At 45.4% G+C, this 26,954-nt stretch overlaps 1 protein-coding gene across 2 annotated transcripts in view; it reads left to right on the top strand.

Moving 5' to 3' along the window:
- The window catches only part of LOC128887748 (uncharacterized), a 136,430-nt gene extending 109,482 nt beyond the window's left edge, over positions 1–26,948 (top strand). Inside the window, exons 2-9 of one of the 2 annotated variants that reach the window (XM_054143980.1) lie at positions 19,886–20,279; positions 21,415–21,737; positions 22,034–22,499; positions 22,789–22,968; positions 23,983–24,124; positions 24,213–24,343; positions 24,603–24,670; positions 24,744–26,948. In XM_054143980.1, the coding sequence (XP_053999955.1) occupies positions 19,886–20,279; positions 21,415–21,737; positions 22,034–22,499; positions 22,789–22,968; positions 23,983–24,124; positions 24,213–24,343; positions 24,603–24,670; positions 24,744–24,921 (1,882 nt within the window). In that variant the 3' untranslated portion in view covers positions 24,922–26,948. Of the gene's footprint in view, positions 1–19,885; positions 20,280–21,414; positions 21,738–22,033; positions 22,500–22,788; positions 22,969–23,982; positions 24,131–24,212; positions 24,344–24,602; positions 24,671–24,743 lie in introns of both variants that reach the window. The other variant, XM_054143979.1, reaches the window with a different exon arrangement.
- The last annotated feature ends 6 nt before the right edge of the window (positions 26,949–26,954 follow it).

The following is a 26,954-nucleotide window of genomic DNA, read 5'->3' as shown; positions in this document are numbered from 1 at the left end:
GACCGGTCGCTCGGTCCGTGAAGCGGGTCTTCCGGATCACCTGCTCGTCCCTGGCACACTGGATATCCCGGCCAATGGCAAGGTTCCTCCAGACGACAATGAACTTGCGCGGAAGTTTTGGAGCAGGGGCGGAGTTGGTACCGCTCCGAACCGACGGAGTAATGACATCGGGGGCTCCCTCTTCTCGCGTCTCTCTCTCTCTCTCTCTCTCTCTCTCTCTCTCTCTCTATCGCCTTTCTCGCGACGGTCGTTCTCTCTCAGTTCGACTGGATGGTTACCCTCTGGTCGGAGCGCGCGAAGTTTGGGACAAGGTTAGTGTGTCGAGCCCGAAACACACTCGATTTGGCCAGCCACGAGGTTCGGAGTGGTGTAGAGGGGCTGGTCTCAGGGTGGGAAACGCGAAGAGAGACGGAGCTACAAAGGGGGAGACCGGAATAACGTGTTTATAAAGAAAGGGCCATCGAAATCGAGCTTGATAGTCCTTTTTTGCCGGGTAAGCGCGCGAGGCACGCCACTATATATTTCTGCCCCGACGCGATAATTATTTTCCCGCGGGATTTATCGCCGCGATTAATTTAATGGTAACGCGTAAATTTCTTAAGTACGCTCGATTCGCGATACACGTCGCGTTATTAACGACCACGACGCCGGGAATCCGTTGGATTCGATACATTCGTGCGCCACGGTGTTGCGAAGTTAGGTAAGGGGTACTCGCACACCTTGATATTCGAGTAAACCCACTGTGTTTGTGACACTGGTGACAGTGGTCCCTTTGCTCTCGATTTGGACGTTTTTAGGAACGTTTCCTAGATTTGTTGTAAACAGTGCACGTGTTTAAGAGCATGCCTTTACGGATTTTTCTACGTTAATTGTACATAAATTTAGGAAACGTACGAATTAGGACACAATTGAATTTAGAAATTTTGACCGAGTTAACTCGTGTTTCCATTATCTACTTCAATTTATGAAACCCATGGCGATATAGAGGTATTTTCATTCTTTTTTAACGATAGAACATACTTTTCTCAGTATTTAGATTTATATCGCTAAGTAGTTTATATCATATTCGATTACGAAACAATAGTCGGTGACATGAAGTCGATTCTGTGTAAAATTGTTGGTCAACAATGTGTTAATAAAGCCCTAGGTTTCGAATAAATCTGAAGTTTGTTGATATGTTTGTCTCGTTTCCTCTTTTGAACATTTTCCAGAGAAAGAAACGGGACAAACAACACATCGGCAAACTTCAGATTTATTCGAAGCCTGGGGTTTTGCCCATCTCTGATACTCCGAGTACCTCGCTATTACTGAGTCAAGTATTTCTAGTCTGTTCAGATACAGAAAAATACGATAAGAAGTCTCATCCTCGCCACGAAACCGGATGGTCGCTTCTGAGGATGTGACTGCACGCTTCTTCCGTGGAAAGGAATTGTTATTCTGCTCGAATCGCGGCTGGTTCCAAAAATCAGGAGAATTCGCGGAACGCGCGAGATTCTCCTCGCTTGCGCGCCGCCATTTAGTTGCGTTTCTTCGGGATGATTCCACGAACGTACTACTTTACTCGTCGAACAGGTGTTGCAAAATTGTATTCCAACGATAGCAGTTTAATTCTCCTTATTAAATTTGTCAACTTCATTTGCCCTCTTTAGTTGCTTACAAAGTGTGAAATAATCGAGGAATTGCTCATTTTTTAGGAAACAATTTTATTTTCATCATTTCCAACCCCTCAATTCCGTTAATTTGTACAGATTGACGTTATGTGTTATACACCAAATCGAAGAGTACTCAAACGTAAAATTCAAAACGCTTAATAAACAAAAACAAGCGTTTGTACCAAATTTAATTTTGGTTTCCGTACATATTTACACCCCTATCTAAATTCAAATGGTCTTTCTTTCTTTGTCCATATGAATGCTAAATTTTAGTCAACTTCAGGCGTTGAGAGTCGAAACGAGCCTTGAATTTGTTCACTTCGTAAGGATTATTAGAGGCTCATCCATCGAGCGTCCGAGTTATGTTATCTCGCGGCGATTGGTTTATAATAGCGCGTGTCGAGTAACCGTGTACGTACAGCGTATAAACGGCCTTCTTAGCTCGTGACACGCACACGAATACGTACGTGCGTAGGGTTCGAGAATGTCGTTCTCCGGTTCGTTGGGTTCCCACATTTTCGATCCCCGAGCCGACTGAATCCAACCGCATTCTACCTTGTGTGCCTTGCATGCTCGCGCGAAGACAATCTTGGAAGGATTTAGAGCAGACGCGAGCTGCGAGCACGATGGAGCTACGGGGCACGATTACTACAGCGATTGTCAATCCTGGAAAACCAACCCTTAGTCCATGGAACGTCGTTTGTTAACATTCGATCTACAGGGCAACTCCATCGAGCACGTTGTGCTTTCATGCAATTTTTAATGGCGATTATCGATATTACTGGATTGTAAGCTTTCTGTAATACGAAGTAATAGATTGAGAGGGATTTAATTAATTGGAAATCTATCGCAGATAAAGTTTAATAAATAGAGGATCAGAATGTCTTTTTAATACTAGAAATAAAATGTGGATATCGTTCGTAGATGGTTACTTTGTAGATTAGGTATCTATAATACCCTTGAGCTGCGATAAAACTATGATAAAATGATTTTTCCTACGGAAACTCATTTAAACTAAGTTTCAGTATTTTAAAAGAATATTCTACTGTATGGATTATGCTCAAGGTACCTAGATTGCATACTAGGGCATAGATCAGTGTCACTCGGACACCGAAATGTAAATAATCGTGGTTCGATATCGACTACGATAAGGGCGATAATGCTGGTTTGCGATTGCGATAGCATATCGTACATAGCTAAGCTGATTTTGTCGCTGAAGGTTAGAACTTGAAACATTGTAGCTATCGAGGTTAGAGAGTTATTTATTAAACGAATAAATATTGTAGCTCACAGTATTTCAAACATTTTCACAAATCTTGAAAGTGGGGAACACTTGTACTGCACGTGTGTGGAATTAATTTCTCAGCCATAGTAGCCTACACGCAGCTACGATAATTTTTTTAATAATTCTAAAAGGTACCCCCTTTGTAATAAGAAAAAATATGAGATCCATTCATCGAATAGTTCTTCCTTAATAAATTTTTGAATACTTTATTCCTTTGTTAGAGCTGAACTTTGTAAGAGATTTCATGGAATAGAAAGCTCATCGACTCTAATTGATTTCACAGTCGTAATAGTTTATACACGACTACGATAATTTTTTCGAATGATCGACAAAGTATCCCCTTTTCGATAAAAAAAAAAAAAAAGAATCGAGTCCACCCCGTGACTAGTTTTTCTCAAATAAATTCTCAAAGAGCCCCCCGCACCCCTTGTTCCTCAGTACCAAAGGATCTTCTTAACACTTTATCTACCGGGCTATTCAGAAACAGACTTCAATTCAAAAAAGAATTTTCTACAGTATCATATGCCAATCTAGGCTGACAATAATTCCTCCATACTGTTACTGGGTACATCGAATGTCAAGTCTGTTTCCAAACACTGAACATCGTAAGTAGACAACTATCAACACAGTAAATAAATTCGAGTAGCTAAGTACTGCAATTACAAAGCCTAAAAATAGGATCCCGGTAAATAAAGTGTTAAACATTTCAACCTAGTCTTACAAGAAATTTTATGGAACAAGAAGCTCTCCGATTCGACCAAAGTCGACGATGCGATATGGAAGCCAGGCCCCATTCCAATCGTCGAGGAGCGTGGACCCAGCGGAACGCATATTCGCGACTCGCGAGTGAAAGCGGCAACGTTTTGTTCGAGCAAACAGTTTATTTATCATCGCTGGTGAACGCAAACCGCGAAACGCTTCGCGGGAAGCGCATTCCGCGCGCGCGACTACGATTAGAACCGAGCTGCTCCGCGCGAGTTAACGCGAACTAGTCGGATTAACTTTCTCAGTGTTGCGTCAGGAAAGAAGCCGTTGTCACTCGAGGAGAAAATAAGCCAAGCCTCCAGCGATTACGAGCGTGTGTACTTATCTGGCTGACTCGAGCGATGACTCTGACCTTACCTTCGATGACGTTGGATCGCGTCACGAGCGAGCGAGTCACGCTCAGCGGCAATTAATTCGCGATTACTGCGCCAATACTTTTTACCATTGTTCCACAGAACCAAAACTTGCGTTTCTTGGTCGCAACAAATCTACAATACCTAATGTTACTTAATGCTTCTTTAGGTTTGATTTCTTTGGAGCTCGAAGTGTCGATAAAATGATTGTCGACGAGGCAAACGTGACCTTATTCTAAAATCTAGATAGCTTAGAATTCATGGCAATAGAATGCTAAGAAACATCTCGAGTTGCTGGTAGATACCAGAAAAAAAGGCCTCGAGTGCAAAGGGTTAATAGTCAGATCAATAGTTGTTGTGTAAAGAAAAGCAATGTTTCGGACATGGAAGGGGAGAGGGTAATTTACTCTCATTTCAAGCTTTGAAGTTTGGAAGCTTTGAATTTTGGATGCTTTGAATTCCGGTGTTTGGGAATCAATAGTGTACTTTCGGAAACATTTTGGTATAATACTGACGCATTTTAAAGCGTCGAGTTCGAGGGCATTATTATCAAAGCTGCACTAACTTTCCTTGAAATTTCTCACATTTTTACTATCACATACTACATCATCTTCCATTAGAGTGATAAATTACGAGTTAGGTTCTCCAGGCACCCGAGTCAGGGAGTTTTCTGTTTAACCAACTTAATCAATGAAATATGATTTTATTCCTGCTGGAGGCCTGGCCGCGACGGAACGCAGCGAGTTTGGAAGTTAGGCGAAAGAGAGGGCAAGGTATGGGACCGAAGGGTCGTTGGAAGGAGCGGTGATTAAACGTTTACGAGAAGCTTTTCGAGGTCGTTTCGACGCCCCTCCGCGCCTCCCCCTTTCCGGGTATATTCAAATCCTTCTTAATGACGGAGACTCACGCGAGGTTTGCGCGTTCCTGAGCGAAAAGTTGGCGAAATCGCGCCCAGGGTCCCCCGTATGATGCCTTCCTCCCCTGCGTCGTTCTCCCACGAAACCCAGCGAACTCATTTCCAACAGGCGAACTCGGCTATCATCGTCCAAGTTCCCATTCGACGAGGAAAACGATAATGGCAGCGACGTGACGCGGGAATAATAGGAAACTTCATCGGGATCCTTTCGGTTTCGGAAGCCTAGAGTCAATTAACTGTTGCCAACGAAAACGAAAAGGGGTGGATGAAGGATCTGGGCTAGTTTTTCACACTGGAAGGTCTTGAATCGTTTCGTAGATTCTTTACAAGTATGGGTGTTGAGATAAGCAATTTATATTTCGCGCTTATTATCACTCGTAATGGATTATTGTACGTACTACGTAAATCATGTAAATATCGCGTAGATCAGCGCTCCTCGTGTGTCTGTCGCGGTCACAGCTAGTACGTAACCTGGAGCTGTTGACGAAACGTGTCTATACGTCTCAATATATATCTTTTGCTGAATTACCACGTGCAAATACGGTTTCTGTATTTCCTACTTAATCCTACTATTACAACAATAATGGGTGTGTTTATGCAAGTTAGGAAAGAGAATTGAAAGTTAAGTGGAAGTATGTCTTGTCCTCCAAACGGTGTAACGTGTGTATTATTGTTGCTATTTCATATACTTTTGCACTTACACACGTTCTCATACGTATTTCCATATTTCCATTCATCATAAATGCGTAAACATTCGCAATATTCTCGTAAGGTTGTATACTTCGTATCTGGAGAAGGGTAACGAGTTAAAATACACGTAGCAACCGCAGATGTAGTTGTAATCACTAATAACGCGAGCCTAGAATAAATTAACCGTTTCGACGTCTGTAAAGCAAGTTCGTACAAGTGACTCGACAATCGTAAACGGCGAGATCGTTGAGAAACCAAAGGAACTTGGCTGCGTTCGTTAATAATTCCCCGCCCTGAATCGTACGATAAATCAACTGAGGACGCATCGGTCAGGAAATTACGGTAACGTGTCTTATCTTAATGCCATAATTTCGCCGTGAGTTTCAATCACATTTATCGCCAATGTATCGCGATTATTACCAACGTTTATTATGCGCTATATATAAACCCGTTTTTATCGTCCGACGATCGTTCCGCTCATCGGAACGCGCACTGGGTTTCCCGTTTTTCCTCTCGTTATCCTTTAGCAAGAGAACAAAATAATCGACATATCGTTCACGACGACTCGGAATATTTCTCACACGCGGAAATAAATGGAATTTACTCCGCCATTACGGTAGCCGTTGATCCTGTCAGTTTATCTACTCTGGAAATCACGGGCAACGTCGGTGCGGTGTTCGGCTAATTAATAATAAATCAACGTTCCTACACGTTGGATAGGTGACGCCGATAAGAATGCGTTGTGCAAATTTGAAATCGATTGGACGTTTGGATTGAAATATCTACTCTACATTTTGATTAGTCGTTGCTCAACTGGCGTTTGAGATAAAGTTGCTATTCGATAATGGAGAACTAGAATGTTTAAATGAATGATCGAACTTGATACATTGCTTGCAAAGTATCTTGACACTTGATGCTTTCTATTTCAGGTATCTTGATACTCGATGCTTTGTGTTTAAGGTATCTTGATGCTTGATGCTTTGTGTTCAAGATACCTTGATACTTGACCCTTTATATTTAAAGTATCTTGATACTTGATACTTTGAGTTCGAAGTATCTTGATACTTTGAGTTCAACGTATCTCGATATTCGATGCTTTGAGTTCAAGGTATCTTGATACTTGATGCTTTGTATTCAAGATATAATACCTTGATACTTGACCCTTTGTGTTCCAAACATCTTAATACTCGATACTTTGTATTTAAAGTATCTTGATACTTGATACTTTGTGTTCAAGGTATCCCGATACTCGATGCTTTGAGTACAACGTATCTTGATACTTGATGCTTTGTGCTCAAGATACCTTGATACTTGACCCTTTATGTTCAAAGTATCTCTATACTTGATACTTCGTGTTCGAAGCATCAAATTGTCATGCCACCACATGAATTTTCACGGGTGAAACATTGAAATTTGGTTTATTTCATCCGACATGAAACGCATTTTTTTTTTTTTTTAAATAAAACAATGAAACGCATCGAAATTAAAAAGTTGCTGATTTAAAAAGGTGAGTGGATCTGTTCCTTATAATAACGAAAGCTGTCTCTCGACGCCACTCGCGGATGGACAGGTGCGGCCATCCGAAGTCTGTCACGGCAGAGGGTAAACGGGGTCTTCGTCAGAGTCCACGGAAAGAGACAGTAACGGCGAAGAATCTCACTTTCGGCGGATAACCGTTAGCGAGATCGTGGCACAGGTATAGCGAGTAGGTGCGCGCACACAGGTGTGCCAATAAGCCGTGGGCGTGCGCGTCGACTGTCACGGCACCGGGACTTTGCGAGCTTAACCTGTTATAACGGAGACAGACAAGCTTCTAAGAAACGCCTACGCGATGCAGAGAAATGCATTGTAGTCCGGGTTAAATTGACGAGGGCTTAAGTCATTGTTTTACCCATTTCGCAATTGCTTGAAAGATTGCCCTCGCGAGTCTTTAATCGTTAATTTCGTCAAGCAAACTGATAAGGACAAAAGATAAGGGCTTTATGAGAAAGTTATTTTTGTGAATTAATTCCTAGAAGGTAGATTAGAACATACTTTCGGATATTGCGTAAACAGAGGGGCCAGAATAACTCGCAAGGAACCCTAATCTCGCAAGTTGCTTTCTAATTACAGCATCCTTTTTAGCGAATAATTGACGGCTGGCCATGGCGACCCGTTCGAGGGGTTTTTCAAACAGCGAAACGGTCAATTCGGAAGGGTGGAACCTCCCCCGAGCCTTCCACCTCGCCCTCCGCGCGGCCTTAGTTATTTCTACCTTTGTAAAAGGATTAAATCGGACCCTTCGTTTTCCCCGACGCTTTCGTACACATCCGTCCTTTGTGCTTTTCCCGTTAGGTTTTCCTTGGCTTCTACCATGTCGCGTTGCGAAGTATATTTTCGATTGCCGTGTTTTTCTGGGGTTCCAAAATCTATCGAGCCATTTGTTTGTTGTCTCAGCTGCATCGAAACAGACGAAGAAGGAAGGAACTTACCACGAACTCTCCTTTTTTTTCTGTCTTCGAATATTTGCCAATCGGGAGGGTTCACGCTGGCGCATGAATAAACAATCGAACAGACGGATAAATTGAAATCGCAAGCGATGAAGGGAACGAGGAGCGGGCGTTCTCGAGGCACGATTGCTCTCTCATCTTGGCGAGTTAATTGATCGAGTCGATTGTGCCTCGAGGACAGGGAGGAAAAGGGTTGGCCAGGCCCTTTGTAAACGGTCTCTTCCTATTCGCAATCGAGGATGTATCTCGGGCGTTGAATCAAAGGGCGTGCATTATTTTGAGAAAAACCTCGACCCTTTGTGCGAAACAGCGACGGGACGAAGAAAGGACATCGAGGATCGAGGAAACGAAGGATCCAGTAGGTGAAAGGAATCCTTGCTCTCGCAACTCGAGATAGATAGAATGCTAACGGATAAGAAATGGAAGAATGAAATGAAAGGTTTGCGAGTTTCGAAGGTTCGTTCTTATGCGATTATATATTTCTGATAACGAAGTTGAGGACTCGAAGAGAGAACCTTGCTTTGCAGGATTCAAATTGAACTATTTGATTAATATACTATTTACTAATTTGTTTGTCTCAAGAATGGTGGCAGAATTTAGTATAAAATGAATGATATAAATTATAAGTTTCGGGGGATGATCAACCTCTGGCTTCACCCTCAACATCTCTCGAATAGAATGTTACTCAAATTGACCCACTATGGATATTAAAATTATCAAATGCGAGTATTTAGGCTTCCTTTGCACTTTTTTCTCTAGTGTAGCAGGCTAGATTCCTCCCGGAAGAAATTGTACTTTGATTCGTTTTCGATTCGATTCGCGACCACGAGCCTATCATTAACTGCATCGACAACTGCATCGGTGACGACTACTTGCTATTCTGTTGGATCCTCCAGCCGTTAGCCGCTCGACACGCTCTCTTCGTCTCCCTATACTTAGACCAGAAAGGCTCTGCCTCTTGTTCTTGTTTCCGACTCCCTGGCGAGGCTCGCGACCTGGCCCAGGCACTCCTCCTTTCCACGCGAAGACGGGCAAAAGTTTATTCCAACCATAGATAACGAACGAACCCAGCCCACTGTTCTACTCGTGACGTTTATTCGATCGAACAATCACATTTTCACTTTGGAGTGTCTGCCGATGAAGGGGAATAATTCATATTTATAGCTGTCGAGTATTGGAATAAACGTTATAAGCTGCAGCATAGAGCCTCTTCACATTAATTCATTTCCAGAATGTCAAATTCTTTATAGTTTGCCACGGATGTTGCAATTGAACTCTCGTGGAGACAGAAATAAAATGAATACTCTGTAGCGACAAATATGAATTGTATAAAAATGTGTATTCAACCCTTGAGGAGTATTCATCCTACCTACAATTTTCACAAATATCTGAAATATCTAACGACATGTAAAAATGTTTAGAAATAGTCAAGAATATCTAAAGATAATCGCGAATATCTCATTTTGAGAGGCGCTAATAGACTCGTCACTAGGAAACAGGAGCCGGTTATTTTCGTTCCCGACTGGCAACGCGTGGTGCAAGTTTGGAACGTGCTTGATCGCTTTCTTGTTGTTGCCCGCGAGGGTGCTCGTTTTCCTATCCATTAGCCGGCTTTGTTGCTAAGCAGCGTTAACGCATCGCGTAAAGCCTTGGTCAATTACAGTCGAAGCTCTAATTAAACGCGCGGTGGTGCATCGTGGTTGGTCGGATACCAGAGCAGAGCTTCTCTTAATCTTGGTGCACCACATTCGAAACCGTTGCTCCCGTTAACTTAGACTCGGTTTCAGCCTGAAACTGTAGGTACAGAATATTCTGAGAAAATTGGAAGTCGATGGGATTAATTAGCTTTCGAGATAATTTTCGAAATTTTACACAGTACACTTCGAAGTGTGCATATCTACATACTCAAATTGAAAGTTTCTATCTTTTGTATCTTTTTGCAACAGGAAAATCAAGGAGGTTAAAAACAATAAAATCTGCAACCTATCGAGCGTTACGATGCACTAATCGAACTATCACTCCATCCCAGCGCCACCTATCGGGTCTAAATTTTGCAAAAGACGTTCTTTTTATTTAAATATTATACGGTGCGAATTTGAGTCAAATCGGTCCATAAATAAGAATTTTTAACAAGAAACAAAAATAATCTGGAGCACAATACGAACATGTCGTGAATATAAGGTGGATAACTTCAGTGGTATCAGCCGTGATGGTCAGACATACATACGCACCAACGCTTTTATTTATCAAGATACTACAAAGCATCGATTGAACTGTAATTCTACATGTCAATTGCATGAAATTTTGTTACATCACAGAGCCCCTACCTTTTTCAAAGAAACCCTCGAGTGAAAACGAGTAAAATTTGGGAAACGGTTTGGCGAATCGCGGCGTTTCTAAATGCGGACGACGACGGAGGTAACGTAACTGCGAAACGGTGGCGAAAGCCTCCCAAAGCGGGGGGCGGTTATAATCCGCGTGTCGACGACCTCTCCGACTAATATTACACGGATGGCATTGCGAGGCGCGCGTATTTAATGACGAGGCACGAGCCACGCTGGCCCGTTTTTCCTAACACGTTCTACGATTGTCATCGAGAAAACGAGCCAACGAACATACCTGAACAACTAAAAGGGAACCGATAATTATCAGCTAGCTTGCGGGGGTGCAAATTAATTTAACGAATTAAACGCAGCTCCGGCCAGGCGAACAACAATAATCGTTCTGTGATGCCCGGTTCAGCTCGATATCGGAGACAAGACGTAGGATATTACTATTATTCCGAGGATCACGGAAAACAATACTTTATTATAAATTTCGACGTGTCGTTATAAACTGATCTGCGCGCGGTAAAACGGACAACTGACCTCGAGGATGGAAAATTAGGGTGTTACGGATTTCGGAAACAGGACTTTCGGTTGACTGTATAGGAAGAAAGAAGCTGAAGGGTCAGAAATGAGCAATGATGGGCAAAACCCTAGGCTTCGAATAAATCTGAAGTTTACCGATATGCCTGTGTCGTTTCCTCTTTTGAACATTTTCCAAAGAAGAAAACGAGACAGACACATCGGCAAACTTCAAATTTATTTGAAGCGTAGGGTTTTGCCTATCTCTAGAACTGAGTAATGGCGAAATTTAGTGATTTGGTTAAAGCAAAGATTTGGAATGAGCCAAATCAATGAGGAATGAGTAAAGGAAAATATTTACTATGAGTGTATAACAGTTCGTTGCTCGCGGTCCTCCTTTGTTCTTGCTTTCCACTCGTTTTTTCTCTGGCTCTTTCTCTATTCGTATGGGTCAGTTGCGAACGGGAGCCGCGCTGGCCAGCGTAATTAGTCGACATAATCGTAAAGTCTCGTCGAAAGGCCGCGACTCTGGGATATTGGAATCTGTTCGCGAGGAGAGGAGGGCTTCGTTAGCTCCTCCGAAACTCGTTGATTCGGAACCTCCTGTGACACCTACTGCCCGATAGGCGAAAAATGGAGTCGTTAGCCACGCGTGGAGGTGTAAACGGTAAAACGGAAATGCGTGGACTCTGGGAGTCTGCCTGCGTTCGTGTTCACGTCCGTTTTCTCGTCCGTTGGTTTCTTGTATCGGGTTGAAGAGTGACCGAACAAAGTTTTCATCTGAATCTGTGAACCTCTTTGGAGGCACTGATGAAACAAGTACTTGTGGACATTGATTAGTCAGACGCCGATTTTAATGGAACAATGTTATTAATTCGATTTTTCTTTGTTTCAGGTAAGTCACGAGAACTTATTATAGACGAATCCACGACCAATTCTATAAGAAGTTTCTCCTCACAGGTATTTATCACCAACATTCCCCCACTTTTATGACTCTTTAAATATACAAACAAAAATGATGAAAACTCGAGAAATTAAACATTTCGTAAGTTTACAAAACAAATGTATGCCGAAGTGGAGTTTTTAACATACAATTTTAAATGTTCCAACCGGGGTACTTTGAAAATTAAACTATTCGAGTCCCCCTTCAAGGGCTAGCATCGACCCTCCATTGGACCTTTTCCCACGAGCGTTTCGACTCTGTCTCCTCTCTCGTCGGAGGCCAGCGACTCGAGAACGAGCGATTCGAGAACGATTCAAAAGGGCCAGACACGTTCCTTTGAACGTTCGAGTTCGACTCTCGAGCCCTCGCGGGATATTATTCTAGCGAACCGTTTAAATATATTCGCTCGAGCACCGTCCACTCGAGGTACCAGCCCCCGAGAGGATTCGTCCAGACGCGGATGCCAGGATCGTTGTTTATCGGTAGTAATAATGACGGCTAAATTACCCTCCGCGGGCGAGGGATTGTTTTCAAAGCAGCCAGCTGTTGAACCAGCGTCAAATAACGACCAGTTAAAATTGCGCGGGCTCTCCGTCCTCGTTACGTCCACCATTATCATTTCAATGGTTACTTCATTAGCGGCGTTCAATTTCGGTTTTATTAAACGCGGGATCGCCCGAGGGCGCATCGATTTTCTGCGGCGAGTCCCATTGCAATCGCTTATTTACAAGTTCCTCTCGGAGGATCCACAAATATCGAATGGGTGTCAACGTCTGCTCGAATAACTTTGTGGCTTATTAAGGGATTCTATAATAATTATAATTGTACTATCGAGGGACACTTCAAATCCTGCGATAGAGTACACGAATCGTACTCTGGTACCTCGTTATTCGAACGAGGGTGCACCATTAATAAAATTACAATGATATTGAGAAATATTCAATATGATTATGATTTTATTCATTTCCAATGTTTTTTTTTTTTTACCAAGCCGATGTTGTACTACGGTTCACCGTGAAATATTTTATATTCGAAATTTTAATTTGGTTAAGAACCCCCATCTGTGCCAGGTTTTGTGGATTGGTTACATCGGACAGGCTAAAATCGATTCGAGAAATCGTGACCCGGGAAAATTGGTGGATTTCCTAGTCTCGTCGGTATTAATTTCTCCCCCCGTTGAAAGTTCAGCCCTTGAGAAGTTTTTTCGTTCCGCGATACCCTAAGAAGCTTCGTTGTAATAGCTTCCAGATGGGTTATGGCTCGCAGCACCCTCTCGACGTAACGAGTCGACGAAAGGGGTGTCGATCGACTCGACCCTCCTTGCGCTCCTGGTTCTTCCTTAAAAGCGAAAGGAATCCAAGTGGCGCGTAACCCCGGGGGTCAACAGTCGTTTCATCAATTTTTATACCTCTCCTTGTTATCTCTTTTGTTTCTCGAAAGTCAAGTGTCCCTGGGGGGATGTTCCACCCCTAGGAAATTACACCAGATTTAAATGTGCTTTTATGTTATTGCGTCATCTTTGTTTGTTCTCATCGAATTTATCATTGTTATTAAACGTCTTGTGCACCCAGGCACAGTGTACGTAGTACATCACGTGCATGGATAAGCAATTAACACAAAGGGAGGTACAGCCAGAAGCTGCTTTTCAATCCAACCTCGAAGTTACTCCAGAGCACAGAACAAACACAAACAATCAAGGTAAAGCAACCAAGATGGCGTGGTAAGTAAATCGAGTGAAATTCAAGAGGAAAAGTTACATACATAAAGTGCCAAGAACAGATTCGCCTGGTCGGAGGGTTTATTTTCATAAGAATTCTGTCCATCCATGTCGCGAGTTCGACGGACTTTCACCCTTTGTTTTCGCACTGGAGGAAGGAGGAGGGTCGCAGGGGAGTCTGCGGTGTGCGCGCGTTTGTGTGACCGTGGCGAGGATCGGCGAATTGGGCGTAGGTCAGTTATGCACTTCCCTGCGACGGACACCCCTAACGTCACCCCTAAACTTGCGCCGTGGTCCAGCACTTCTCAACCGGCTCAAGTCTTTGAAACTCCTTGTTTAAACATGAAATTTTTAATGAAAATGAACTGAGATTTACAAAAATAATAGTGAGTGCGATACGGTCAACAATTTATATTTCCTGTATCATTCTTTTATGAAAACCTAAAGCTTGCGAATACACAGACACACCACGTACACTTTTCTAAGCCGTATGTTGAGAAACACTGGAATGGTACATAAATTCGTTGGTGAAACACGGTTAAGCGATGCAACCGCGAAGTTATAGGAGAACTGGAAATTATCTTATGTTTCGACAGCAGTTTCAGACGACAACGCGAAATACATACGACAAAGTTTGAGGGTTGGATCGATTTCATGAATTTCTGACACCAACTGAACCACTCCGAACCGAACCGAGGCGAATAGTTCACACTGGAACGTACACGTGTATTATTTAGTGGAAGCGAGATGACTTTGGCTAAGAGAAGATTGCGGCCAGTATCTTTGGGAAGTAGGTGCGTGGAGAGGGTTGTTTCGCTGTTGATACCAGGGGAATTTTGTTGAAATTGGAATTTAAATCGATACACGTAAAATTAGGGGGAGTTTAAGTCATTGCTTTGCTGACTTTTAATTCGTTTAAGAAATATAGAACCTTCCATTGTACAGATTTTTAATCCTTCCAAGTCTCTATTACCCAAGAAAGACAAGAGGATCCTTTTGAAAGGACGAAAAACATTAGAGTCTCGAAGATTTCAGAGGTCCTGCCGAAGCACTGCAGCTGCCCTAACAAGGTACACTAGTCGACAGCTCCGAAAATGGCGGCCAATCCCCTGCTCTACTCCTTTTGGTAAAACGTGTAAGCTCCTGAGAAGCAGATGTCTCGCTTTCGGCTTTCATCGCGGAAGAGCTTACATTATTCAGAGATTCGACGGCTGTATCTTGGCCTGGAAATCTCCTATTCCAGGAAAAGGTCAACCCCCAGCGACACGCTCGACGGCCATCTTGACAGACACCCCCGCCATTCGGCAATTCCTTCTGTGTTCCGGGAAAGACGGCGGAACCGCCCATCGCATCGGTCGATTTCCATCAGTTCCGTTAAATTTTTCATGGCAACCCCTAAAAACCCCTCGATAATCCTGACTGGATCTCAAATCCATGACGAAAGCTTCTCGCGAGGAGGTAATATCAGATTCTGCAGGCGTTGCTCGACTCTGGCTGATTAAATTGGATAACAGAGGATTCTCCAAAGAGGCTTCGAGATTTTTATTTTTACTTGAAAGACAGGTATATAGTACTTCGTTATTCGAGAACAAAATCCCAATGCTTCTTTTGGAAGAGCTTCTATGGAAAAATCTGGTGGCAGTATCGAGGTCGAATCGCGAACCAGTTACAATGGAAGACGTTCAGTTTGGCTAGAGGCTTACGGAAGGGCTCGTACTCGCGCGACTGTCGCTCGTTGTCTATCGGCTACGGCAGTGGGTTCTAGCTGTGAATATAACTCGAGGTATTTAGGTGAGCATGCATTTCCGCCGTCGAGCGTTCGAGGAGGACGGAGATACTTGCGCGAACGCTGTTTTCCCCGCGCATGAGCGACAGAGACAGAGAGGGTGCGCGCCACACGCTAGCGATGGGACTGATTCGAAGAACGTTCGACGAAAGACAAGTCTACCACATTTAACCGATCATCTGATTATATTCCTTTTTCTCGGGATCAATTCTACGCGAGAAAAGAAATCGAAATGCCCTTTACCATTTTGTAATTGGAAGCCGCGTTGCCTAGATACAGAGTAGTTAAAGTTTAATGGTGTGGCTCCAGGCGCGCGCCATTTTGCAACCTGATCAGCTGATCGCGTTGCTCCGCACACGTTTCTCCGGGAGAACTTTAACTGCTTGTATCTCCGTAACAAAGCCTCGGATTGCAAAATGCAAAAGGACTTTTCGATTAGTTTTGTCACGAGGATAATTAATACATAAAGAAATCGAGACTTGAGCTCATTTGCTTGGAAGTAAATGAATTCGGAGCAGGATGAGTACTCAGTCGAGGCGTGCGAGGGCATCATTCCCATCGCTAGACTGGGCTGTGGAGCTCATGGCCTGTTGATAAAGACGGGGAACGCACCAGTGGAGGAGGAGACAGGGAGAGGATAGCACGGAACGCTCGTCGAGAGAGAGAGAGGGGAGGGATTGTGAGGGAAGAGGACAGGCGTTTAGGTATTGCGAGGGGCCTGGCGAGAGGAAAACGGGAGGGTCAAGAGAGGAACGGAGCGAGAAACTATGAGCAGAGTGGAAAACGAGCGAGAAGGGTGGAGAACGAAGGACGCTGAGGAACGAGAAGGATAGATTTCCCGGGGTTGCCGAAGAGGGACAGAGCGAGGGCTGGAGCGGAATTCTAAGAGACTTAACGACGGAGACGAAAGAGTGAGGCTTCGTTGGAGAATGGGATAGAATTCGAGGGCGGAGGGAGCAGCCAGGGCCGACTTTGCGTGGAACCAAACGATGCGTCCAGGCGCCCCTCGTTAGGGGTGCTCCAGTTGGTGCAGGATGGACATTTTTTAATACCAGGCAAATTCTCGGTTTAAATTAAACACGAGAAGAAGGAACCGTTTGCTGCGGTGCTCACAAGTGCCACGATTGGTTTCGTTGTCTTATGTATGACGAGGAAAGGTCAAGAAGTTGAATACGCGAATAGCGACTCTTAGTCGAATCTTTCTGCTTTTTGATAGTATATGATACTTGAATTACTCGAATAATTATATTCAAAGTTACCACACACTATGCAAGATCTCTCAAAGAATTCGAGCGGTCTCGCCACGCGTTCTCCGCTTGGGAGGACGAGGCGTTCGATTTCGCGTTGCTTTCGAGCCCGAACTCGATTCCTCGACGAAGCAAAAACCGAAAGGAGGGAAAGGATAGGTGTAGAAACGAGCGACAGTAAACTAGACAAGGGATCCCGAGAGTGAAACGCGTGTTCGTTTGGTAAGTAGTACGTAAAAGTGCGCGCGGGGGGGGGCGCGAGCCAGGGAATAGTGAGACGAAGATGGACGTCGACGACGATGAAAACGGTACGGGGGAAAATAAGAGAAGAGAGCAGAGAGTGAGATAGCAAAAGGAGGGGATTTAGGAGAGAGAAGGGCGGCAGTGCTCGATGGAAGAGCACAGAGATCGTACGAAGCCACGGTACACCACCGTGCGGAGGAGCCACCTGCAAGGACAATATATAATCGACGTAGCGTGATCCACAGGAACTTGGCCTCGCGATCCTATCGCCACCGCGTAGATCCCTCGATCGGAGCCACACGCGATGGCGGCTCCGCCCGGAAAAACAGCGCGAAATTCCCCCTGTCGTACACTTCGACCTTTGCACGGTATGCAAATTGAATTCTTGGGTGAACATTTATTTCCCATGGTATTAGGAATAAATTGACCAATTAAAAATAAAACGGGAGTCCTTCTGATTAAATACTATCGTTGAACACTACTTGCAAGGCATGTACTTTGATATTTCAGATTCTCAGAGACATTATACGATTAAGATGTACACGGTCTGTCTAAAAAGAAACCGAACTTTTGCTCTAAAATTTTTTCTAACCGCGCCATCTAGTTACAGGTAATAAAAGACGATAGGTTGAACGTTAATGGTTGACCGTGCACAGTATCATTTGAATCGATCGGTCACATTCCGTTGTGTGACTTGAAATATAACGGACGTTTTGTGACGCTTGTTGGAATACCGCAATGGAGCGCTAATATTAAGTTCTGCGTTAAATTGAAAAAGATTTTTACCGAAACGCTTACGTTATTAAAACAAGTGTATGGGGATGAATGCCTAAGTCGTACACAAGTTTACGAGTGGTTCACTCGATTTAAAAACGATCGAGAGTCCATTGAAGACGAAGTTGGATGTTGCTGCACGAGAATGCACCTGTACACAAAGCCGCAATTCATCGTCAATTTTTGGCTAAAAAAGGCATTGTTACCTTGGATCATCCACCCTTCTCGCCTGATCTGTCACCCTGCGATTATTTTCGTTTCCCAAAATTGAAAATTCCAATGAAAGGGACACAATATAGCAACGTTTCAGAGATTCAGGCCGCTGTAACCGCCGTACTAAACGGGCTACCAAAACAGGAGACGCAAAGGTCCTTCGAAATGTTAATTTACGCGGTCTACAAGCTGTATTAACGCAAAGGGAGATTATTTCGAGTAAATAAACGTGTGTGTCGAAACTTTACTTGTACTTTTTTCTTTTTATAGCAAAAGTTCGGTTTCTTTTTCGACAGACCGTGTATGTGTCATTTCGTAAAAAATTCTAATTATTTGGTAAAATATAGATATATTGACACGTGACCCGAAAATTATACGGATCTATAGAGGGTGAATCAAATAACTTGACTCATCGTCGAAATTAGCCGCACCTAGCGGCGGCGAGACGCGATTTCGAGCGGAAAGAAGCAATTCGGAGCGCGCAAAGGATCAGAAAGTCCAGGTAGAGCGCATCATGGCTCGAGCGGGGCCCCAGCGGCCCCAAAGAGATTCGAGAATCGATAAAAAGAGGAATTTCATGGCACGATGACCATCATTCAGCCAACCGGAGGGAGGGGGAGTTTAATGAACGGGCGAGCGCTTTTCTCCTTCTACTGGCCTCGCTCGACGGAGTGCGTCGTTGCGTAAACGCAGTGTCGGAAGGGAATCGTAACGTGGAAAGGTCAGTGTCTTTCTTTCTCCCGTGACGTCGACAGGCCGACACGAATACGCCTCCGAAAATATCTTTGGCCGCGAAAACCATCGAGCGACTCCGATCGTCCCCTTCCTCTACCCCCAAACAAGAAAAACAATACCAGAATTAATTTCCGCTATTTCGAAACTAGCTGTATATGTTCTTTATGTCTGATTTATTAACATACAGAAGGCCTGAAGTCATAGCTCATACTAAATTCGCTGGAGTCGCTGGTGTAAACAGAAGGAGAACCCTTATGGTATTTCGCTTTTATCTCGATGACCATCGATGCTATCGGTATCACGGTGCTTATGTTATTAGAAGCTTATTTAATTCTACAGAGGAAAGGTGGAATACGTCATCTCTCTATTTGCGATAGTTTCGCTGAAATTCGAGAGGGAAAATGGTAGACCTTTCGGTACGATTACATCGTTAATTCTCCTCGTTCTCGCCGTTTCGTCGTTTTTCGCCTCGCGCGTCTCGCAAATCACCGAAACGGCGAGGACGAACGAGCCCGACGGCTCGTGGCACTGGCGGGCTTTCGAAACGATGGGCCAATTGCCAATGTCTGACCCTTGAATTAGGTTTACGCTGCTGGCAACGCCATTACTCGGTAAGCGTGCAATTTCCTCGCGGCTGTTTCCGTCCTTCGCGACCGGTTCCCTCCAGGTCTCGGCCGTCCTGCGATTCCTGGATCGCTGTTTTCGAGAAAACGCAACCAAACGGATGAGCCTGGGCTCCCTGATTCTTGCTATCGCCTCGGGGTTAAAAGGTATTAAGGCGAAGCGAGGTTTAATTTATTTTCTCGGGCGGGTGCTGTCCTCCCTGCGAAACCTCCGATGATTACTCGGACTGATTTCTCTTCTCCACTTTCAAAAAATTGAATTTCATCGGTACCGCATATGCAGAAGTCAGTGGCTGAGTGGATATCCAAGCAAACATAAGCCATAGACAAGAATTACAGAGTTACCTCTCGTAGCTTTTGAGGATCGTTGATACATGTTTTGACTAAATGTTGGTGCCGCCATAGGGGGAAGCTTCCAGTGGCGCCATTAGTTCACACGCTCGTCGTGCGCTGAAGCTATCATACCACCCACCTCTAGAAAAAATCCTAAATAAATGAAACTTCTGCTTCCATCAGTCAATCGACTATTTTCTAAACTTCACGAATACAAGCGATGAGCTGCATAATTTTGAAGCTAGCCTAACGTTCGCCGTTTTAATAACTTCCAGTGGAGTCGCAGTGTCCTGTGGGGATTGTAGTAGCAGCGGTACCAGCGACATCACGGAGCCGGGGTCTCCGTGCAGCACGAGCAGCGACGAAGGGGTAGCGATTCGTGGCGCGTCGGCCAGTCCACTTCCGTCCCTACCCAAGCTGGCGCCGTCCTCGCAGATCGGTACCAGGCCCCAGTGGCCCTGGACCCCGCCTCTGGCCGCCACCGCCTGCTCGACCTACAAAAGGCTCAAAGGCGAGCCCGAGGCTGGCGCCTTGCCGAGGTCCGGGGCCGCCGATCCAACCTCCAGAGGTACCACCAAATCCAACAAGTCCAACGTCGCTCATCATCACGAGACGCAAGGGAAGATCACTGAGTACTTCAAAACACAGATCAAACCACAGCAACCCAAGGTAACGTCCACGTTCATACTTAGATCGTTGGGACCTTCAGGGTTGGAATGGAAGAGAACGTTTCTGCTAGGGGTAATTTGCGAGGGACATATTAAATTGGCAAGAAATTAATGTCTAAGGCCGATTGCACATGAGCGCAACCGATCAGTTTCAAACCACTTTAAAACTAGTTGCATGCGACCGTGGATCTAGGTAAAACAAAGAGCGCAAACGGTTTGCAACACTAATTTCAAATCGGTTGCGCCGTGTGCGATCGACCTAATAGCATAGACATATTTTGTTTATAGAAAGTGTTCAGGTAGAAGCATCTAGGATATTTCAGTGAAAGTATTCCTTTTTTTTTTTTTTTTTGAGGAGATAAAGGTAACAGTTAAGGAGTTAAGGCGAAGGGTCATTTTTCTTGAAGGAGGAAATCATTACATGAATGAAAGACGAGCAAGGTAAACGTGTAACGATATCGCTTCCAAGAAAGAACATCTTCTAATAGTTTGCTTTTCAAATGTTGACATTGAAAGTACCCAGCAAATATCAATAGTAACACATACAAAACTTTAAACGATTCGGAGAATGAAATATGGTGATGTACCTAAAGGTACAGCAGGATTGCCCTAGTTGTCGGAGTTTCGAAGGATTTCGAAGTACGACGGAAGATGATAAAGTGTGATGTTTACGAAGTGTTTGGGAGCATGACTCACAACTCCGATAACGTCGAGAAAGGTTGATTTTGAGAGTGTATATTGCGATTGGAGCGTCGGATACCGTCTGGAGTCGTTGGGTAGACGGCTGTTTTTTGCGACTCCGATGTCAAGCGTAGCTGCAATGCTGGCGAAACGTCGGGACGCTCTCCAAAAAGGACGCGGCCTCTTCCTGCGGGCCTCGGACGGTATCGAGCCGAATCGAAGCTCTCGTCGTTGACGTCAGAAGTTGGTGCATCGAGCGATGGTTTGTAACGAACGCTGCTAACGCTGATCGCTTTGGTTAGCTTTAGAAAATTACATTTCCAATAATTCTAGCGTCCGAGAGTGGTAATGAAGTTTTCCCTGTTCGTTTCAAGCCACTGCTCGGTTCAGTAATCCAAAAAATCAACGATGACTCCTGAAACATGTTCGATTCAACTGAAAACGTCTGTCGACAGATCAAGAAGAACAGCGAGGCCATGTCTGTGCTGGTTTCGAAGAGCTCGTCGGAGTTCAGGAGGCCTCCAACGGTCCAGAGAAACAAGGGCGGTTTAGCGAAGTACCTGGGTACTGTTCCGTCGAACGGACGGAACAACTCGACCAACGACTGGGAAATGAGGACCGTGGCGATGTCACCGCCGTCTACGAAGAAGCCGCCAGCGGTAATCGTTCCGAGGACTAATGGTAAGATGGACAAGAAGTTGACCAAGCCGGTGCCCAGTTTGCCGATTTCGAACGACGTCTTGAAGAACATACCCAGCTGCAAAATCTCGTCGTTAAGGTTGGTAACCGTGCGCGGCAAGGTATGCCAAACGCGGAACTTTAACCCTCTGTTCGTCCAGATCAATGTTGCGAATTCCAATACAAGTCTGTAACCATCGACACTGCGTCTGTCGAGGTAGGCTAAACACGTACGTCTAGTCTTTCTGATTTAAATGTGTCATCATGGAATGATATTCAAGTTACTAATATAATTATAGTTATTGTTATTTGTTGCGAGGTCAATGGCAGCAAGGGATGAAGTATGGCCCCCGGTTATTCCGGAGGCCTATGCACTAATTCATTGTTATCATTTAGGTTAACGTCCGAAACGATCACCAACTCGAAGATAGCGCAACCGACGCCAATGCCACCCGTCACACCGACCAGCCAGACGGTACCGCTCGACTTCAAGGGCTGCATCACCTCCAAGCCGCACGTCAATGAGAACAACAACCTGACGAACGGTTGCGGAAAGCTCCTAGGCTCGTTGAGGTCCAGCCAAGACTTCCTCTCGAGGCTGTCTGTACAAAGCACCACCGAGGCCAAGGAGACGAGGGTGAGCCGCGCGGTTGAGGCCTACGTCGAGGAAGAGGAGGACTCCTCGAGGAGCAGCGAATCGAAACCGTCGCTGTCCCCAATACTCTCCGCGCCCACCACCATCAGATTCCCAGCACGGGAACCTGGAAAGGACAGGCAACAGGCCACCGACAGCGGAGTATGTCGATGGGACAAGTGCGAGGAGAGCTTCGAATCCAGCGGAGGACTTCTGGAACATCTGCAGGTACGGAGACGAAATTATCTTCACTTGGTTAAAATTTACTCGGAGCTGGTCAATGTTGGAATTTTTGTAAGCTACCAGTTTCATTTTTAAAAATGTACCATCTTCTTCCAAACACTGTTTCGATGCAATTGCATATCAGGTACATTATCGATGCTAAAGTAACGGAAAGAAAGGTGCTAAGAGAGAGAAGAAATTACGTGCAGGAGTGATTAGATTACTTGTTACGAGTAACTGGTAGCTCCAAAACGACGAATTGGCGAGTAATGAAACAAACATAACGTCTTTTCAGGTTGCTCACATTAACACGCAAACGGGCGGCGACAATTTTGTCTGCCAGTGGCAAGGGTGCAAAGTACAAGGGAGAAGTTCCTGTTCGCGGAGATGGTTGGAGCGACACGTACTATCCCACGGCGGAAACAAACCCTTCCGGTGCATCGTCGACGGCTGCGGCAATAGGTTTAGCTCACAGGTATTGGGTTGTATTAGTGATAACGTGCGCGAACGGGTGACACTATTCGGTATAGCAATCACTCCAACAACGTAAGTCCTCTACCGCGGACAATTCCTCTGTTCGGGATGAGCGAATATTGACTGTGAACTAATAATATGACACTCTCTTTCTCTTTCCACTAAGTGGTTCAGCTGAATACGATCATGTCTCCTCTTCAGATGACTCGACGATCTTTTTTTTTTTCACGTTATTCATTCTATGTCCTCGACGTTGGGTAAAGTATTGTAACGTTTAAACGAGGGATTACGCGCCGATCCTGTCGATATTGGCCCGTCAATCGCACAGCGTCGATGTACGAACCACGAGAAAATCGTCGTTAGACGTCGAGGTATCGTGTTAGAGCTCTTTTCCTGGCTTGCGTCAGGTATCCGTCAGTCTCTCGCTAAACCAAGCGTACTCCCTGGTTTTTCGTCACTAGAAACTAAGTCGATCCGTGCCGGTTAAGACCCAAGGAACGCTAGGACACGTAGGCACTTCCTCTGAATGTCGTCCACTAGCACAGCGGCGTTAGCACCGAAGTTCTCTCTTCAGCGGTTCAGTTACATGACTCCTGAAAATGGTTCTTCGCGTATGCGAGTAATGTCTTCTGTCTTAACCGTCGTCGCGCGATTGTAAACGATCCTCGAATCAGTGCGGATTGTCTTCGAATGGCGAGCATTTTCCAGGGACAGCTTGTAAATCTGTCCACTCGTCGAAAATCCCCACCTGAGACGTCAGGGTGTGTACTTTCTTCTTAAATCTTCCCTTCTCGTCGCTTCATGCTTAGGAAGCTCGCATTTTGCCTTCGTCACCAGCAGAATTCGACTTCGTCCATGTCGTACTTTGCACGGGGCTCTCTGCGTTTTTGTCACTGCTCGAGGACGAACGGTTTCGTCGTTTTCTTATGGTTTTCCCCCTCGACGGACGCGGCACGCTTTCCCTGGAAGGTGCCGAAATACAGGCTTCTAAGAATCTCCTGTATTTTTTCTTCAGACTGCTCTGGAGAGGCACGTGAACGGACATTTCAATCAACCTGAAACCAGCAACAGCAGCACCAAACGAAGCTGCGAGAGCGGCGGAAAGCTGGTCAGAAGGAATGGCAAGCGGCTCAGATATAGACGACAACCCTGGTCTGGTAAGTGTACGTTGAGACTTTCTTCCATTCTTTCTTTAAAAAGTGCTTATCGTATGCTAATTAAATCGTGCGTTGGTTCCCTTTGCAGCGAGAATTTTTGACTACTTCGACACTGGAGTGATGGAAGGTCTCCAGCACAGATTGCTCCAACTGGCAAAGTCGAGGACGCAAGGCCGTCTGGCGGAGACACCGGGAAACTCGATCGCCCTCACTAGTCGAGTAAGTCGAAGGAAATTGCCGTGGAATATTTAAAGGTGGGCAAAATTGGCCATTTGAAGTTACAAGTTGAACCTAGGCAGAGAGATCTACGTGATTGTTAGTCTCTGCCATTAGTCACTAGCAAAACAAACACAGGAACTAGTCGACACTGTAACAGTGAGAGTCGAGAAAGTAACCTCCAATGGCCAATGCTTTCTCCACCAAACGTGACCTGGGAAGGCATCGTTAATCGCAATCGTGTTTACGTTTCTGTCTGCAGGTATTAGCCCGAAGAGTGGAATTGGATGGGAAGACTAGAGTCCTGTTGCGGTGGCACCCTGCCGATATGTAAGTAGCCCAAGTTCTTCCTCCCACAACGCCTGACCTTTTCTACAATCGTTAATTCCCATTTTTCCAACAGCAAGCCGGACGAGTGGGTGCTCGAGACCGAATTACAAAGCACCGACAACGTCGACATACGCAAAGTGTCAGCTACCAATCCGGACGAGGTGAGCCTGGCCCTGTACGCGGCGGTGAGCGGCGGAACGCCCCCGTTGACGCGGGTCAAGCAGCGCCGGAAACCGGTGAAGAACTCGTGATAATGTCGATCACGGTGATCGAGGACAAGCGCGACGATGCAGCGACGACTAAGCCAGAGAACGAGTTAGGGATGAGTCCTGTATCAGGACGATTGTGCTTCCTGGTCTGTGTGGGGAGGAGCCTGGCGAGAGAAACCGGAACCTGAACGTGTCCAGAGGAAAACCGGAGTAAGACGTGTCCCGAGACCACGAGAACATCGTCGGAGAAGAAACCGATCACGGACGCGTCCGTGACGAGCTCCAGGAGTTCGCGTACGCGGACGAGGAGGAGGGACGAGCAACGGACAAACATTGGAGACGTGAGAGTGCACGAAGATGAAAAAGTGGAATACATACATTCTAATTTATTTAGCCTAAATCCATCGGCCGTTAGGTAAATATATAGTAGTCGTGGATAGCGATGAAAGAAAGGATATTCTTGTTGCCTATCGATACCAAATTAACTCAAACGTTTGGGGTCGTATCCTGCCACGAGTGCCTGGTTATCATGGCGACACACACTCGTCGGACTCGGAAGAGCTAGGCTTGGGCCTCAAAAGTGCCTCACCGTGGATGCGTTTTATATCGTTGACCGTCGTGCAAGACCAATCGTAGACTGCGGAGTTGAATTAAAGTGGCGGAGAAAAATATTTAAAAAAAAGAAAAATAAAAAAAAAATAAAGAACACGGCGAAGTGGAGATCAATGACGCAAAACGACGACGACGACGACGACGAGGATTTTACGTACGAATAACTCGACGCGTTAAAGTAAAGCAAATAAAAAAAAAAAAAAAAAAAAAAAAAAACGTGTGAGAGAATCGAACAAAAACTGTTTAAACGTTAGTTAACGACTGTAAGGAGATAATCACTCTGGTGGCCTTAGGAATCAATTAATATCTAGCAACGGCCCCTTGGCTGCTTCCGGGCCCTGTTTAAGTACCCCGTGACAGAAGCCAGAAGAGAAGGGGTGGAGAAGGGAGACGCGAAACGCGCGTACTTCTTCGACACACCCTCGACCCTCGACCAACTTTCAGAAGGAGATGTATCTACCTCGATCTTCGGCTCGGTAGAAATTCGTGCTGGCCGTTGTCGTGCGACAGGGGGGGGGGGGGGGCAGAGAAAAAAGGAGAAGGAACAAGCAAAGGAACGAAAAACGAGGGGGCGTGCGTGCGTGGGTAGTATCCGATAACGAAATCACACACGTGTAAAGAGAGAAAGGAAACGGGAGAGGAACCATTGGAGGACGAGCAGAAGTCTATCGACGAAGAACACACAAAGTCGTTGACACGAGAACACAAGAGAAGGACGGTCAACGTTCTCGCCAAGGAACCCGCAATAGCGAAGACAACAGTCGAACGACTCGTACGCCAATCGAGATTTCTATCGAGACTTATCCGTTTACTTCCCTTTCGAGAAGAGGACAATGTACAAAATGAAAATTAAAGAGCAAAGGAAGCGTGCTCGCGGCCCGAGGCACGCTCGTGAGCATAGAAGCTTCGGGTCTCCCTAGGATTCGAGCTTGCCTCGTTCAGAGCCCTCGAGAGGCGCGTTTGATTTCGATAGTCGCCTATTTTTATCTTCCTGCCGAGTTACGTGCAGCATGTCGATGCGAGCGTGTCGCTGCGAATACAATAAAAATCGAGCGATCGTTTCTTTCTATTCGTCCCTCGCGTTTGTGTACCGCCCTGCGTCGCCAGGGAATCGCACATCGGAGAAACCATCTGTCGGCGTTTTTTCTTTTTTTTTTTTCGCGAAGTTACCAGAGAGGAGTCGTTCATCTTTGGACACGGCTGCCGTTCGAGCTTTACAGTCGGTTCCCAAACGGAGGAGGGATCCGAACGCGTTGGAAACTAGCGAGGATCATCGCGAAGGAAGACTCGACGAGAACCTAACATCGTCGTACCACGAGTCGGAGATACCTGCGTGAAAATGAAGCACACACTTCCCGGATACGTGGAGGATCGTTGAAACCGATTATTCGGCAGCGAGAGCGGACGGCGCATCCGTGCTGTACGATTCGTAGACGAGGAGCTGTTAAATCTGAATAATTGGG

The sequence above is a fragment of the Hylaeus anthracinus genome, unplaced genomic scaffold (assembly GCF_026225885.1).
Source record: "Hylaeus anthracinus isolate JK02 unplaced genomic scaffold, UHH_iyHylAnth1.0_haploid 11989, whole genome shotgun sequence".
NCBI lineage: Eukaryota > Metazoa > Arthropoda > Insecta > Hymenoptera > Colletidae > Hylaeus > Hylaeus anthracinus.
Note: the sequence above shows the minus strand (reverse complement) of the source record. Positions and strands in the feature narration are given on the sequence as shown.